Raw genomic sequence first — 16,998 nt, 5'->3', positions numbered from 1 at the left:
CAGCAGACCACACTATAAAAGATGGCCGACGCAACCACGGACTCATAGAAGGTCCTGTGGAGGGTGCCCTGCACTCCGAAGGACCTCAGTCTCCGCAGCAGGTGGAGTCTGCTTTGGCCCTTTTTGCAGGGTCAGAATTTGGCGTAAACAACATGAAAGCATGGATCCTTCCTGCCTTGTATCAATGGTTCAGGCTGCTGGTGGTGTAGTGGTGTGGGGGATATCTTCTTGGCACACTTTGGACCCTTAGTGCAAACTGAACATGGTTTAAATGCCTCTGCCCACCTGAGTATTGTTGCTGACCATGTCCATCCCTTTATGACCACAGTGTACCATCTTCTGATGGCTACTTCCAGCAGGATAATGCACCATGTCACAAAGCTCATATCATCTCAAACTGGTTTCTTGAACATGACGATGAGTTCACTGTACTCCAATGGCCTCCACAGTCACCAGATCTCAGTCTAATAGAGCACCTTTGGGATGTGGTAGAGCAGGAGATTCTCATCATAGATGCAGCTGACAAATCTGCAGCAACTGTGTGATGCTATCATGTCAATATGGACCAAAATCTGAGGAATGTTTCCAACACCTTATTGAAAGTATGCCAGGAAGAATTAAGCCAGTTCTGAAGGCAAAATGGGGTCCAACCTTTTACTAGCAAGGTGTACCTTATAAAGTGGCCGGTGAATGTAGTAGTGACCTGGACCACTCACTCTTGTACCACCTGCAGCTGGTACAAAATGTAGCTGCCCGTCTCAGGTCATATATCCCCTGCCCTAGCTTAGCTGCACTGGCTTTTAGAATAAATTTAAAAATTTTATTGTTTGGGGCTCGGTGGTTAGCGCTGATGCCTCCCAGCAAGAAGGTCTGGGTTTGAGTCCAGCTCGGGCCTTTCTGGGTGGAGTTTGCATGTTCTCCCTGTGTTCTCGTGGGTTCTCTCTGGGTACTCCGACTTCCTCCCACCTCCAAAGACATGCTCATTAGGCTAATTGGTGACTCTAAATTGACCCAAGGGTTGAGTGTGAGTGTGAATGGTTGTTTGTCTCTGTGTTAGCCCTGCGATAGGCTGGCGACCTGTCCAGGGTGTACCCCGCCTCTCGCCCGATGCCAGCTGGGATAGGCTCCAGCAACCCCTGCGACCCTAGTACAGGATTAAGCGGTACGGAAGATGAGATGAGATGTTATTGTTTGTTTTTAAAGTTCCTAATGGCCTAGCCCCTGAGTACTTGACTGAACTCCCCTGTATCCACACACCTGCTACATAACTGAGATCTTCTCATCAGTTGCTTCATGTAACCCCCAAATCAAGGCTAAAAACCAAAGATGACCAAGCATTTGTGGCAGAAGCCCTTAGGCTCAAGAACAACCTGCCCTAGCACATCCCCTCTGCGGGATCAATGAGGTTTTTAAATACTCCCTAAAGACGTACCTCTTCTCCCTCTTCTCTTCTGTTCTTTTTTATTTTATTGTATTTTATTGCACTGTTACCAGCTTCACTATGCTCAATAACCACAGTAACAGGAAATCAGTTAACAGCTTGGCAAATTTTCTACCTACCAACATTCTACCCTTCTACTTTTTATGTGACTGTGTTCACATAAAAAAATGCTTGCAGCACATAACAAGCAAACGGTAATGAAAAAACAAAACAAACAAAAAAAGGACCATGTAATTTAGGAGTCCAATATTAGTTTTTTGTCTACTGTGTTTGTGTATTTCATGAAACTGACATGGAAGCAAATGAAAAATCAACATCAATTAGCACAAGCCTTTAGTACTTTGATTAGTCTCTATGCAGTTTGAGTACAATGAACTCTGGGAAAAAGTGTCACTGTCATGACCTCATTTACCCCAAATACTCCTTTGTGGTAAAGGCCGTACAAGATGTATTGATAAACAGTGACCCTAGAGGCCAAGTCCACCAGCAACATAAATTATTCAATATCAAGTAAAAAAGTAGGCTCATCCATTCTCAGTTGTATAAAATCAGTGAAGCCACAGTGTATTATCTGTATTTTGGTGAAATGGAGGTCAGGCTGCATTACAGACATAGGCACTTACAGACTATTTTTACAGAGGACCAAGAAAGAAGTTCCAACTATGATAATCCCCTGACACTCAGCAACCACTACCAGCAGCCAGGGAGCTTGTATCAAAGTTTACCAAAGTACTGTATACCATCACCTGCATGGTATGCAGGTACAGCAGAAGTCACATTTAATTGCAACAACACACACTGTGCCAATTAAGTTTTATTGTACAGAATAGTTTGTACTCTGTATAGCCAGTGAGAAGCTCCTTCTCAGCCTCTCAGTCCTGGTAATAATGAAGCAGAGCCGCTACCCAGTCTGTGGTTTGGAAGGTGAATAACTGTCTGTTCTGCTTGTCCTCCATGGGAAGGAAGATGTCATTTGACATAAAATGTTGTCTTAATTAGCTCCAGTTACCACCTTTTGAATCATGGCCAAAATCAGTGTTGTGCCAAAACCTACACCTTAAATCCGAGCTGATATTTGTTTGAGGTGTATTCCCTGTGGAGGTTTCTGATATATCATGCTCATAAGTATGTGGTGGATATGATCATTGCTTTGTGTTGACATTATTCTTTAAAATATATCGACAAATAACCACCTTCTTTTTGCAGCAAACTTTCACAGTCGCAAAGAAAGTTTGCCAAAGCCAGTCCTCTTAGTTAAACCCTTTTACAAGATTAACAATTTAAGTATTTTTCTACATGCACTTCCATTCACGGTAAGGACAGAGGAAAAAATACAGGAACTTTTCATGTGTGGATGTCAATCCTGATTGTTTTTCCTGCCTCAATACCTTTTGAGATCCTGCAGTAATTGTGATAAAAGAGAAGAAAAAAACTACACTTTAAATGTGTGGAAACACAAAATGACCACAATACATTTTAATTAACAAGGTTACCGAGTTCTCTTATTACTGAACAGTTAGCCCTTTTAGATTAATGCATTATTATTGTTATAATTACTACTGTATTATAGCAGACAGAAGCACAAACTATTGCCTGAAGTCAAGTTAAATGGCATGATTCTGTGGAAAGTGGTTAAAAATGACAATGACAGATAATATTTGAATCCCTCTTTTATTTTGCAAAACAAGAAAAACAGTATGTGTCACAGTTTCTGTTCTTTGCTAAACACTTACTTCCTTATAACTGAAACTAGCCTATGAGCACAGGTTTAAAATACACAATACAACACTGATCCTCACATCTTCCCTCTCAGTCTCATGACTGTTTTACGTCAAGCAAACAAAGTCACAAATAACAGCAGAGGTGTAAAAGTTTGAAGGAGTGAATCAAGGAATAGAGAACTACAAGGCAAGCAAGGGTTCCACACTGGAGACTTTTCTTCAAACTTACTGTAACAGTTTCACAAACTTCATGACATACCAGCACATCAGCATCACATCTTTCTGTACTTACTGCAAGCCTCTGAATTACACATCCACGCAGGACTGACTGCTGGAACAAAACAAGGAAACCATGAAAAGGGACCAAGTAGCAGAAACTGAAAGAACACAAGACAACTTATTAATTTTCCTACCTGAAGTATTGATGGCTTCCTATTGGGCCATGACACTAAGCTACACTTCAATATAAATTCTTAAAAAAGAAAGAACACTCTACCTCTACTCCTTTCAGCTTTGATATATCGGAATATGGGTTGTGCAAAAAAAGGTTACAACTTAAGGAGGTTCCTAATATTTCTGTACAATCGCCATATTGTATGACTATGTGTGTATGTTAGAACTGTAAAGGCCAATAATACCAGCAGTGACATCACAAAATGGAACATAACCAAGAAGGAAGAAAACATGAATCCAGTGATAGCAGCAATACAAGGGCTAGTTGTTTCGGTGATTTCTAGTTAGAGCTAAATGAAGAATGTGCATAGTTTACGTAAATGGCTTAGTAACCTTAAAGTGTTTTTGGCTTAGGAACGTAACACTGATAGCATAAAGAAGAGGTCTGGAGTGTTGTTGTAAAGACTTGAAAACATTAAAAACACTGAGGTAGCACGGCAGCTCCACAGGCTCTTTAGCCACCATGCTCAAAATGTTAGTCGATTAAACAAGAAAACTGCAGCGGGTGCTTCCAGCTCTTCATTTTAACGACACACGCAGCACACAAAACTTGAGGATGGGCATTGTAAAGCATGCTGGTGACTAGAAGCACAGATCTTGGAAAGCGATAACACTGTAATAGCTAGGCCGTGATTAGGTTAACAGAATCTTGTAGAAAGTGTCAATATATTCCACTGGAGTGATCTGAGGCTACCAAGTCTGCTGTAACAATCAGGAGAGGGAAAGGAAATGGCTCAGATTAGTCCTCAGCTCTAAACAGAATGCAATTCACAGATGCTACGAGAATACGAGTGGAAGATAAACCAGGGATCTTATGAACTACTTACTAGGCTCACCTGGAACTAGAAAGTCAATGTAAAATGTTGTAGTAATGGGCTATTAGGCCCACTTCGTATACATTAGGATGGTAGCTCGATAAAGGTGATGCCAGTCTAAACAATGAAATGTGTTTCTTTACACCCTGATGTTTCAGGGTAAAAAGAGGAGGGGGAAGTGTTGGAGAAAGGCACATCCTCTTCTTCCGCAGGATTGTCATCATTCAGGAGCTGCTCACTGTGTAGGAGAAAAAAAACATGAATGTCATTCCAAATTGGTATTTAAGCATAAGCCTAAGCACAAGGATGTGGACTCTAAGTGTAAAATTTAAATTCAGTAACAAATATCCATGTCCATATCCACAGTTTATTCTGCCAAGGCTGAAGTAATTTAACTGTTGGTACCTTTGTTGAAACTACTGCATTTGCATCCTGAGAAGACGGCGCTTACCCTGGGTAGCAGAGTTTTTAAAAGCCATGTTAGTTATGGTTTTGCAGCCCACATTGATTTAAAAAGCAGCAGTGAATATTTGATTAGACTTCTACTAAAGCACTGGGACAACAAAAAGTCTTTATCAACTTTAGAAAGTCTGAAAAACATAACCTGGTACCTCAGAAGCAGGGATATCATCATCGTCTTGAGCTGGGATGACTCTACCAGTCACGGGCCCCACTCCTAACACCTTGGGCCTCTTTTCTTCTTTAGGTGTTCCCTCCAGAACAATGACAATATACTCTTTCTTGTCTACTGGGGTTTCCACAGAGGCTTCAGCCACTTGTTGCACCACAAGGGTGGCCACTTCTGAGGCAGGGGCTGCTACAACTGCTTCTGCAATTGTGGCCGTTACTGGTTCTTCATCTAAAGCTGTGGCAGCATCAGGTTCTACTGGTGCCAAGGTTTCAACCACCTGTGCTGAGGTTTCTTCTACTGTCACAAGGTCCTCCTCAACAACTCCTACAGCATCTGGTGAAATCTCCACTGGTGCAGGGGCCACTTCAACATCTTCTTCTAGTGCAATGGCCTCCTCAACAGCTGGAGCAACTTCCACTGGTGCAGGAGCCTCCTCAACAACTGGAGCAACTTCTTCTAGTGCAGGAGCCTCCCCAACAACTGGAACAACTTCTGTTGGTGCAGGGACCTCCTCAACAACTGGAACAACTTCCACTGGTACAGGGGCCTCCTCAACAACTGGAGCACCTTCCACTGGTACAGGGGCCTCCTCAACAACTGGAGCACCTTCCACTGGTACAGGGGCCTCCTCAACAACTGGAGCACCTTCCACTGGTGCAGGGACCTCCTCAACAACTGGAGCACATTCCACTGGTACAGGGGCCTCCTCAACAACTGGAGCAACTTCCACTGGTGCAGGGACCTCCTCAACAACTGGAGCACCTTCCACTGGTACAGGGGCCTCCTCAACAACTGGAGCAACTTCCACTGGTGCAGGGACCTCCTCAACAACTGGAGCAACTTCCACTGATACAGGGGCCTCCTCAACAACTGGAGCAATGTCCACTGGTGCAGGGGTCTCCTCAACAACTGGAGCAACGTCCACTGGTGCAGGGGTCTCCTCAATAACTGGAGCAATGTCCACTGATGCAGGGGCCTCCTCAACAACTGGAGCAACGTCCACTGGTGCAGGGGCCTCCTCAACATCTGGCGCAACTTCCACTAGTGCAAGGGCCTCCTCAACAACTGGAGCAACTTCCACTGGCACAGGAGCGTTCTCAGTAACTGGAGAAACTTCCATTGGTGCAGGGGCCTCCTCAACTATTGGAGAAACTTCTGTTGGTGCAGGGGCCTCTTGATTTTCAGGAGGGGCTTCCGCACCTGGTTCAGTTTCTTCAACAGACTTTGCCTCAGTTAGTGTCAAAGGCTCTTTTATGTTATCTTCAACAGTAGCTACCAATTGTTCCTTTACTTCAGCTATCTTCGGTGCCTCTAGAGAGGCAGCTGCCAGTAGCACTGCAACAGAAAATCCAGCCATCCAAATGTCACTAACGGTCAAGTTACATTTTCATACATTCAGCCTGCAAGTTAAGATGATTAGCCATAGTAAGCAAGTATTTGCGTAACCATTCTAGTGATAGATGAGTTAATGCAAATATATCTGGTAAATTGTGGCTACATTCAGGTTTAAGGAAGTTCAAATTCCCAAAGAAATATTCCAGACGAATGAAAACAAAAGCACATCCAAAGACATTGTACTGTTTCAATGCGGTTAGAACAACCACTGTTAGAACATGTAGAGAAAATAAATTGGTGGTGTGAATTACAATTTAAAAAATAAACCCAGTATTCTTTGGCCATCAAAAAATGTAATAAAAGATGTATAGAATATACAGTGAGTAAAAGTAAAATCCACAATTTTGAAAAATACACATGGAACATTCACAAATGTCATGCAAAAGGACCAGGTGAATGTCACACAGTGTAGAAGAGTTGCAGAAATGCAGTTAAAAGAAATAGCAATGGAAAGCTGAAGAACTCACTATAGATGTATAAACAAATGTAACGTGAAATGAAAAGACAAATTCAATTATGAGTAGAAATATGTAAGGAATAAAAAGGTTTGTAACTTGGAATGAATGGCTAAAAATGTAACGATCAAAAGTATAAATAATAGTAAAAAGAGACCAATTCAGACAAAGACTGCAGTAAACCTTTGCATTTTGATAGAAGCTTTATTGTATGGCTTGGTTGGTTATTGTAAACTGTTCACAGTGTTCATTACCAAGTTATAAGCAAAATAAAAATATGATCACATGTGGCTTGTATCACGTATGAGTTTGTTCGTTTGTTTTACACTTTATCTGACCTTAAGATTTCTTCGACAGTTTCACATTAAACTAGGGGAAAAGAACACACTGCAGCAGTCACAGAGTTTGCATATCGTCTCAGAGCCATTTTGTCTTGCTGTAAATATACAAAACTGGACGTTTAAGACTAAACGGGCTCCTCCTGCTCTGCGATACCTAACAAAATAGTACAACATTACAGAGATTTATATCAAAGAAACACAGTGACTTGACCAAAACTCAACTGAATGAGTGCTTCCACAACAAAAAGAGTACTAATGAATATCACAGCATTCTGTTGTTACTTGTTATTTAGTAGAGTCTGATTGGTTGAAGACAATACTATTTAAGGCTACAATTTCACAGGGGAATGACCAGGTTTTGGGCTAACTGTCTATTATCACGGTCAATCTAAATGAGGGATTTGTGTTTACAGAGTGATCACATTTATTTCACTCATAACTGCAAATGAGCATCCACTTTGGAAATGTTTCACTGTTGTGCAGTTGTAAATCATCGGATCTGCTGTTCCGTAAACCCCACGAGAACACAAACAAATAAAGATGTGTCAATGGGTGATCTATGCTGCACAACAGAAAAGGCAAGCCATTGCTGTTAACACTTAGATTATACTCAGAGCTGCCCCGTTTTAACTACTTCAATAAATACAAGAGCAAATATACACTTTTAGGAAAACAAAAGAAAGGTGAACCCAGCCACCGAAAGTAGCAGCTAGCCTCTAGTGGTTCTAAAGACACCGACTTAAAGTTTTATTGTTCCCAGTGTTGTGTGAGAGGACTGCGTTCTTTTAGGGGCTCTCTAAAGTGGTGTAGAGATGGTTGTGTGCGTTTATGTGATGTATGTTTCTCCCTGCACTGAGTATGTGGAACCTCAGGCTTCTGAGACAGTTGCCTCCTCCTCAGATGCAGTCGTACCGTTGCTTTCAGGCTCCTCAGCAGCTACTGCAGTTGGGTCTGCAACAGCCTGGGTGGCCTCCTCAACAGCTTCTGCCACTTGGGCTACTTCTTCTGCAGCCGTCTCCATGTCTTGCACCTCAACAGCTTCTACGATCACCTCAGCGGCCTCAGCAACTTCCTCTGCGACTTCCTCCACTACAGGCTCTGCATCAACAGGAGCCACAGGGGCCTCCTCTTCCTCAACCTCAACCTCAGCTGCTGCTGCTGCTGCTGCTGCTGCCGCCACCGCCGCCTCCTCCTCCTCATCATCTGGAACACAAGAAATTGATAAAGGACATAAGAGAGTTTGTCTGAGCGCTCATCCTGAGGTTTGAGTGCGTTATTCTACAAACACATGCAGTTTGAAAAGACTCAGGTCTCCACGTTAGACATCACATAAAACATAATTTTTAAAAGTCAAAACTATACCATAACTATCAGTAGCTAAGATTCTATCCAATTTCTTTTAACTATACAACACAAAGAAATACCCACTAAATATTCTTCATGCACATTTCAATGTATACATTCAACAGTACTCGTTCAGGATTCAGAGATGATTACTCCCGTGTTGTAATCTTAATTTGAATTTCCAGTGATTACATAAGGATGCTTTTGAACTTAATGTGCAGGAACATTTCACTAATTGGTATCAGTTGAGAAATCAATGCAATGCAACACCGTTGCTTACACTTTAAAACCATTTTGATGTTGTAGTATGAGTGTATCATTTGAATCAATGGAGAATAGGCAATTATTTCATTGAAACTTTGTGAACCACATCCACAGCTCTATGATGTACTTGATGGAAAAGTTGTTTCAAAATTTATCTGGACTCATGGTACATTTTTAACACAGCACATTTCTAATGTGTGTGTGTTTTATCCTCTATTTGGTTTCTATCAACTGTGTACAAATGAGAGACTGAATGACAGCTTGATCGAAATATGGCATCTATCGAAAGTAGATGCACCTCGGAATTTGTTTCTATTAGAAGACCACAGTGAAATAGAAATTCTAAACATGTCACTTCACACCTTACCTGTGCCTTGCCTGAAAAAAAAAAAATTGTAAAGATACATTCACAAGACAAATTTCATGCAAACTCAAAAGGAGGGAAGAAGGACCAAAAACGAGAGGGGGGACTGGGGAAAAGGAAGGGGAGGGAAGGAAGTGCAGGTTTAGGTGCAGGGTAGAGGGGAGTGAAGAATCTTGGTTCTTACCATCCAGTTAATAAGATATAGTTTATCTGGAACTCTGAAAGTGGGACAGGCAGTGAGACACCGAGACACCCCAGGTAGGTTGTGCGTCTTTAATATTTAACCGAGTGATCTCTCCATTTATTCCACATTTTACCATAAATAAGGATACACCAAACAGTAAGCCACAGGTCTAGCATCAACATGGTCTCTCAGACTTTGAAAACTTTCACCATTGACAACTTTGAGCAATCATTATGTTGCAACATGGAGGACCCATGTTGCAACATAATGAGAATAATTTGGAATAGCGAATTAATTAATATAATATATGGCGTCCAGCTGGAACAGTTTGAATCTAGTAAATAATGTTTTTTTTCTCCCATCCAGTTTAGTAAAGCAGATTTTTCCAAATGATACAATATCCATGTAGCCCTCAATCATATCAAGAACACAGCATGACAACAACATCCCTTGGATAATGTTAACAGAACAGCACCACTCACAGTAGTGCATCTCCATTTGTTATGCATGGATGACGTCCATCCATTTCCATTTAGAAATAGTGTTTAAGTAAAACAACTTGCCAATTGTTCACAAAAACAAATTACTGCAAGTACTGACATAACCAATGGTTAACTCGTAGTGGTGCTAACAAAGATGTAGACCGCTGACAAAAGAAAGACCTGTCAAATCAAATGTGGGGATAGTAGTCAAGACACAAATCCTCTTTACAGATGCAGATATTAACATTTGCCAACACAGTCCCAAAGAAATAACAAATCTCAGTATCCTTCACAGTATTGTCCAGGGGTTCTAGGGTGAGTAGAGGGCTCTTTTTTCTCTTAGCAGTACAGGAGAGGAAGAAAGGAGAAGAGGGATTTTGTTTGCCGGTTCAGATCCAGTTCTAGGACGAATATCCATGCGGCCACAGAGGACCTTAGCTTAACCATTTACACTGAAAAGAGTAAAGACAGATAATTAGACAGATAGAAGGCAGAAATGTTGCCCTTTAAAAAGCCACATTCAATTCACAAACCAACATCACTGTCAGTGTCTATTAAACCACAGGCTCTATGAATGTGAATATGGATGAAATGGCACATAGAAAAGCAGCTGCTTGCAAGATGCACTGGTGGTGTCAGTGGCAAGTGCTCTATGTGAAGAAAACCTAAAGGAATTTATTAAGAATTCACTAGAGTATCTCACTTGACATATGTTGGGGAGAGTAAAAGAACTAGCCAATTTCTTCGAACCAGGAGCACGAGAAACACAATGAAGAGTGAGGAGGAGTGAGGAAGAGAGGGACAGAGTGGTATCAAATGAGGGACAATTTGGGTCAGGAAGAATACCAGGAGAGGTCAAAGACAACCCAAGTAGGAGGACACATTTGTCAACATTGTGTAGCAAAGTAGATCTCAGTTGTACAAAGAATAAGATATGTTCCATGTATATATATGATCTTGAACTAGTGACTTGGATGAAATGCAACTATGGAAATATAACTAACGTTACTCAAAAGGATTATGAAGCATGTATATGTTTAAAAGCATCCAGTTTAATAGCTGAGCAGGAGCAAAGATTTACACTGTGCTATAAGCATGCATGCATTTCTCCTCCCTCTTATACACCTACATGTTTATCCCCCAAATACTAAAAGAAACCGTTAGACAACTTAGACAAGCTTGTGTGAAAACAGAAATATCAGATACAATTCGCTCAGCGCCTGTCAGCCACACACAGCTTGAATTAAAAAAGGCAGATGGCCCAATCCGAGTAGTATGGACATTCACTTTAGTTAAGCTATTAAATGTGCAGCACCGTGTGATTAGAAGCCGTGATCTTATCCTATTTTTGGCTCTCGGCCCTGAATAAAACATGAAAAAAAGCCAGTAGTGGGCCGTGTTACTAGAGTGCCTATTGAAGTCGAGCAGTGCTCTCTAACCTAATCAAAACTGAGAAGAGACAGGTCACTTCATCAAACTCAGTCCCTTTTAATAAACAGGCTTTGAAATAATTCCAACTGCATATTTGCTATGTCATCTATTAGCCTGTTGTGAGCATTTGCTCACTTTTAGATACAGAAAGATTTCCGAGCCTGCGTTCAACCACCTCTTTGAGCTTCATGTATGTATGCTTCTATCTAAGGAATTATTACAGTACTCAATACAGTTCCCTTGTTTCTCCTTTGCCATCTAATCTTGGAACCATGCCACCATTTAGTGTGATGAAGAGTTTTATTACTAGATCGAATTTTAGGTTAGTTCAAAAATTAAAAGCACAATGAAGCCCATGCTGACACTTTGTGCAACCCAGGTTAGTCAGCATCCAGAGCTATCAAGCAGTGAGAATGATTGAAAGCAACGTGTGTGATAGCACCACTCACCCTCGCCGCTGCCTGCAAGCAAACAAAAACATCAGTGTTAGTAACTCATTGAAACAATTCACAACACATTATAACCATTCAAGTATCTCCATTCAGTTACAGCTGAATCAGAAAGAATCAGGTTTGTGTGAATCATTACATTTACATTTTAAGAGTTTCCATTTTGTTCCCTTTCTTTAAAAGTTGAGAATGTCAGGGTTTATCATGTGGTCAAAGAGTAACGTGTCAAATGGTGTGATAACTGAACATTCATTATAATTCCCTGAAACTGTGAGCCTGTGTTTATTGTATGTGGTGAAATGGTTCATCTAGACAGCAGCATAGTTTACATAATTCACAGCACACAGTGGCTGTGCTGCTGCTGATCCTGATGGTATCAGCCCAGGCTCTATTCAGACTTGTCAAACTAAATCAAACAAACTCGGGCAGTTTAATGTCAGTTGGCCAGAACAAATGAAACAGCCGAGTGATCACAAACACTACAAAAACATTCAAACAGAACACACACAGCAGAGTATGATGGGTCAGGGGATGTTTGTTTAGAAGGGAGAAAAGGCCATGTCTCAGGGGGAAAAAGATAAATAAATACACAACGGTACTGATTCTCTTATTTAGGCAAAACACACCACGTATATCAGAACTGGAATGTTTTTCCCAGGATGGACAAACAATAAGAGTGGAATCAAACTGAATGGCAAATAAACAGATTGGCACTCATCTAAAGTATTCATATAGCTCAACATAGCTCTTCAGTGCATGTGTGAAAATTAGGATCCAAGGTACCTGCAATTCTACACACTGACCTTTAAATAACAAGAGCAATTTACTGCTAGATCAGATGATGATCTGAAATCTAGGTACTGAAGCTGGAGTATTCTTTTATGTGGTTTGTTAAACTATTGCCAGGAGATGTCCAAAACAATAACCGCAAGGTCAGCTGAGAATTGGTGCTCTTTACATCAGGCCAAAACACCTTGCATGACTAACCACATAAACCAGGTCTAGGACAGTAAATAGATGTCATTTGGTGGGAGTAAATATATGATAAGATAGAAATACAAATTTGGCTCTGTATTTACTTTTTTAGGATACCATGATACAGATTATCTGAAAATGCAGATACTGATCTGTAACTTTTCAAAGCTGCACCACACAAACAAATTAAAGATAATCTCATGAATAAATACAAAATACCCAAAATGTTAAGACTTGCTTATATCAACAGGTACATTTGAGCAATACTTAGAAAAGTGTTAACACTGGGAAAAGCAGCTCTGCAATAATGCAGCATCATATTGTGGAGGTTGAATGTTGTGGAAGTCTGATAAATGTTGATGAGCGGTAGCTAAGCCAAATAAAGACAAGACTGAAGGCTGACAGTATGAAATCTGGATCAATGTTCGTCTGATACATAGGTATAGGTATAGGATTTCTCAGGAGCTTGTTTCTTAAATACTGAAGTGTGCTGAACTGTAAACTTGATCAACTGTGATTCGCACTAGCGCTAGATCCTTTCATTTGAAAGACATGCATTACTATGACAGGAACAATAACCAAAGCAGTGGAAGGGAACTGTCAGATCCAAACTAGCTTAAGGTCAAGGGGGAGGAAATGCAAGTGGTTAATGAGGAAGACGTACTCTTAGGTGGCCAGGGTTTAGGCACCCAGTTGTCTTTTGGTCTGGCTCTGATTTCTGCAATGCGCTCATTATATCTCATGCCATCTGTGGACACAGTGTTATATGCCTGCAAAGAGAGCAAAAGATCTTAATGTAATTTCTGATGAGCTCTGATTCCTGAAAAAAAAAAAGAAGAAAATTCAGTTTGAGATACTTTGCATTAGTTGCATTTTACAAGCTTAGCTCATTTCTTGTTCAGGGTAGATTGGAGGTAATAGTGTGTGTAACCATCATTAGATGTATTGAACCTGAAAGTAATAACACAACTTACATATGCCAAAGAAGCGACAAAGGCTCCACCACACAGCACGGCATACAATATGTTCTCCCCAGAACCACCTGGAACTGACGACATTGGCCGCCGCTGCATGACTGCAAAGAATCAGAAGGTCAATAACCTGATAACTCATATGATTCCTTAATAGAGACTTTGATTAGAAAATTCCACAGGATATGCTTTGCAATATAAATGCAGAAAAGGAATACTGTTCTGCATGAGCAGATAAGCTTTAGTATTGTTAGAGGATTGGTGAGAAAGTGCCTCAAGGTGCTTTGCTGGTTCATAATGCCTCTCACTCTTGCATTTTGAGGAGTAGATTTCTGTGAACATGATATGATAGAACATTAAACTTGGGGAGATTGAAGAATGACTTTAATCAACTAAACCCACTGCAAATGTGGTTTGACTAAGCAAAAAGCAACAGTTTGTAAGTTAAGGAACATTTAGCAGCAGCAGAAGGAAAAAAAAATAATTGTGAAAAAATAATATATACACACACACATATATATGTGTATATATATATATATATGTGTATATATATATATATATATATATATATATATGAGCGTGCAGAGGAGGAGCAGACAACCTGGAGGGATAAGTCCCTACACGCCATGTACCACTGTTGAATTAAAGAAGTGGCTGATATCGAGAAAACCTACCAATGGCTCGAAAATACTGGACTGACACACAGCACAGAGGCACTATGTAATCATGGCAGCACAAGAACAAGCCCTAAGTACAAGAGCCATAGAGGCCAGGATCTACCACAGGAGATCAGACCCAAGGTGCAGACTGTGCAAAGATGTCCCTGAGACAGTCCAGTACATAGTAGCAGCGTGTAAGATGCTAGCCAGGTCAGCATACATGAAGATAGTGTACAGGAACATCTGTACCTGTACACCACGTAGGGGGTCAACCTTTTACTAGCCAGATGTACCTTATAAAGTGGCCGGTTAGTTTGAGTAATTTTTACTATTTGTTTTATGTGTGTGTATGTGTGTGTGTGTGTGTGTATACACACTCACACATATACACATACATATGCACACACACACATATATGCATATATGTACATACACACACACTTTTCTTTTGGTCACCTGGAGCAAAAGTCTTCTTTGATTAATCTCTTTTTGTGAAGAAACTACAGTATTCAAGACACTAGTGCCACGTACTGTTAAAACTAAACAGTACAATAGCATAAATTGCAAATTTCATGTGTGGGCCATATTCCATTATATGTTGGAATAAGCCTTGCAACATGATGTTCTCTATGGAAGAAAACAGTGTCAAAAGATTAAAAGTTCTTGGAGAAGCTCAGATCATTGGGGCACTGTCGGATCCAGTGTTGAGGGTATTATACTCCTCACATTCTCAGAAGCTAATCCTGTGAAGCAGCCTCTGCCACAGCACCCTACCACTTTGTTATTTATACTTGTTAATCGGCTCAGGTCTAAAAAGAGTTGAGTTGAGGGCCACTAAGTTGGTGAAACTTTGTGACCAGTAGAAGGGATGAAGGTCAGACAGTCACAGGATTATTCCATGATACCCTCGTCCGATTAAGTGGGACCACTAACCCGTAGAAGCCCTGCAACTGGAGCAAGTGCCTGGCGTCCGGCATATTTGCCATGTCACTGAATTAATTTTGGGTTTAGACTAGACTAATGAGGGCCCCAATATGACCTAACATCAAGGCAGCTCGTATACCATGCTAGCACTTTTTAAGCTAAGAATTAGGGCATTACTTGCATCAGTTAGGGATGACTGCAGAGCAGCCTGACACCAGAGAAAAAAGGTCAAGGACATAAGCTAACATTTCCAGCTAAACCTTTCCAGTGACATCCTGTTTGTGCCGACTTCAAATAAATACTTGCATATTACTTAGTAACCTGTTAAGACATTCCTGTCAAGGACATTATGCAACATGAAAATGGCGGCGGTGAGCAGGGGCACTTTGTCGTCTTATTAAGGGTGTACTTAGCGGAGCCTACTTGTTAATGTACAAGAGCACAAGTGATGACAGAGAGGACAGGGGTTTAATCCTTCCAAGTTATGTCACCGCGTTAGCGGACAGAACCCGGCCAGCGGTGGCCTGGTTGACGCAAGCGTTTGACGGGCTGCTGTGGCTCGTGCCTATGCTTGCCTCAATTTCAACAACCGTCCTACGCGAACACCACGTGACTGACAGTGGCGACCATGTTTCCACGCCACGCAGACTGATGAAGGTCACATACACACATAACGACACGAGACGTACCCGCTGTGTATTACCACTTAATTTAAATGGCCTTTTTGTTTTACCGTAGTTCACAAAGCATATACCACGAGTCTCGTCGTGTGGCATTACTTATAAAAAGCCACAAACATTTATATTAAAAGAGTAACACGTATTGTTTACATTGGATTAGAAACTTGATTTGTTCCTTTGCTGCTCTTCCCAGCAGGCCAACGCAGACAAGAGAATGTGTAAGAGGTTCTAGTCGCCGTCAAAATCCATGATAATGATTAAACTATACAGCGATCGGAAACGTATCAGCTAACAAAATATTTTACTCAAAATGTCCACACAAAAAAAAGAAGAAAAAAAAGCCGTTCAGGCCGAGTACAGCCAAAAAGCTGAGCTGACCTTCACCTACCACGGACAACACTTGCTATCCAGTTTTAGGTATCAACCATGCACAGAAATTCACATGAGGACAGAGTGTACCATTCCATCTGCTACAGTCCAAGGGCGTAACTGGTAAAGAGGGACTCGAAAGCGGCACATTTAAGCGCAATTAAGATACATAAAAAAAAAAAAAAACATGAACAGGTTTGTGTTGAGTATTTATGCTCACCATCTTGTGGCAACCTGTAGGCCGCTCTCCGTGCCAAAGGCCCACACCTTTGCCAGGCCGCTCTGCAGGAAAACATCGCTGCTGTCCGAGGGCTACTGCGTGAACGCTGCAGTTTCAGCAAATGCTGAATGAAGGGCTGTTGGAGCGATAGAGTCAGAGACACGTGCAAGGAGGGGGAGGACAGACCTGCCCCCTCTACTGCCGATATATATATATACACACACGATGCAGCCTGTATGGAAGGTGATTAATGCCACCGGGATATGCAATAAAAAGGTTCTTGAAACTAAATGTGTACATTATGTGTTTTATCTGGTCCATCCAATTTTATTGTAATTTCACTCACTGACTTCCCCTAAATTATGGAGCCCTGAGTATGGAGGACCAATTCTGCCAAAAATAAATAAATAAATAAATACAGATATAAATA

General features: G+C 41.1%; 1 protein-coding gene across 2 annotated transcripts; it reads right to left on the bottom strand.

The window, feature by feature from the left end:
* Nucleotides 1-3,093: 3,093 nt before the first annotated feature.
* On the bottom strand, nt 3,094-16,797 carry mgarpa (mitochondria localized glutamic acid rich protein a). Of its 2 annotated transcripts, XM_047585626.1 has the most exons (8): nt 16,569-16,797; nt 13,720-13,820; nt 13,410-13,515; nt 11,771-11,782; nt 8,165-8,455; nt 5,042-6,396; nt 4,836-4,882; nt 3,094-4,668 (listed from the first exon to the last, which is right to left on the bottom strand). In XM_047585626.1, exons 1-7 carry the CDS (start codon nt 16,642-16,644, stop codon nt 4,847-4,849), a joined length of 1,977 nt encoding a protein of 658 aa, XP_047441582.1. In that variant the 5' UTR covers nt 16,645-16,797; the 3' UTR covers nt 3,094-4,668; nt 4,836-4,846. The 2 variants fall into 2 exon arrangements, with proteins under 2 accessions (XP_047441582.1, XP_047441583.1); XM_047585627.1 differs by lacking the exon at nt 4,836-4,882.
* Between the last annotated feature and the right edge of the window lie 201 nt (nt 16,798-16,998).

Source organism: Mugil cephalus, chromosome 5 (genome assembly GCF_022458985.1).
Source record: "Mugil cephalus isolate CIBA_MC_2020 chromosome 5, CIBA_Mcephalus_1.1, whole genome shotgun sequence".
Taxonomy (NCBI): Eukaryota; Metazoa; Chordata; class Actinopteri; order Mugiliformes; family Mugilidae; genus Mugil; species Mugil cephalus.
Note: the sequence above shows the minus strand (reverse complement) of the source record. Positions and strands in the feature narration are given on the sequence as shown.

Excerpts from the sequence above, each read along its gene's own strand:
- mgarpa (XM_047585626.1), bottom strand. The coding sequence starts at position 16,644 with ATGTTTTCCTGCAGAGCGGCCTGGCAAAGGTGTGGGCCTTTGGCACGG. Across the intron at positions 6,397-8,164 it reads TGAGGAGCCTGAAAGCAACG|TGCTACTGGCAGCTGCCTCT; the intron begins GTACGACTGCAT and ends TTTCTGTTGCAG. Across the intron at positions 4,883-5,041 it reads ATGATATCCCTGCTTCTGAG|GGTAAGCGCCGTCTTCTCAG; the intron begins GTACCAGGTTAT and ends TCTGCTACCCAG.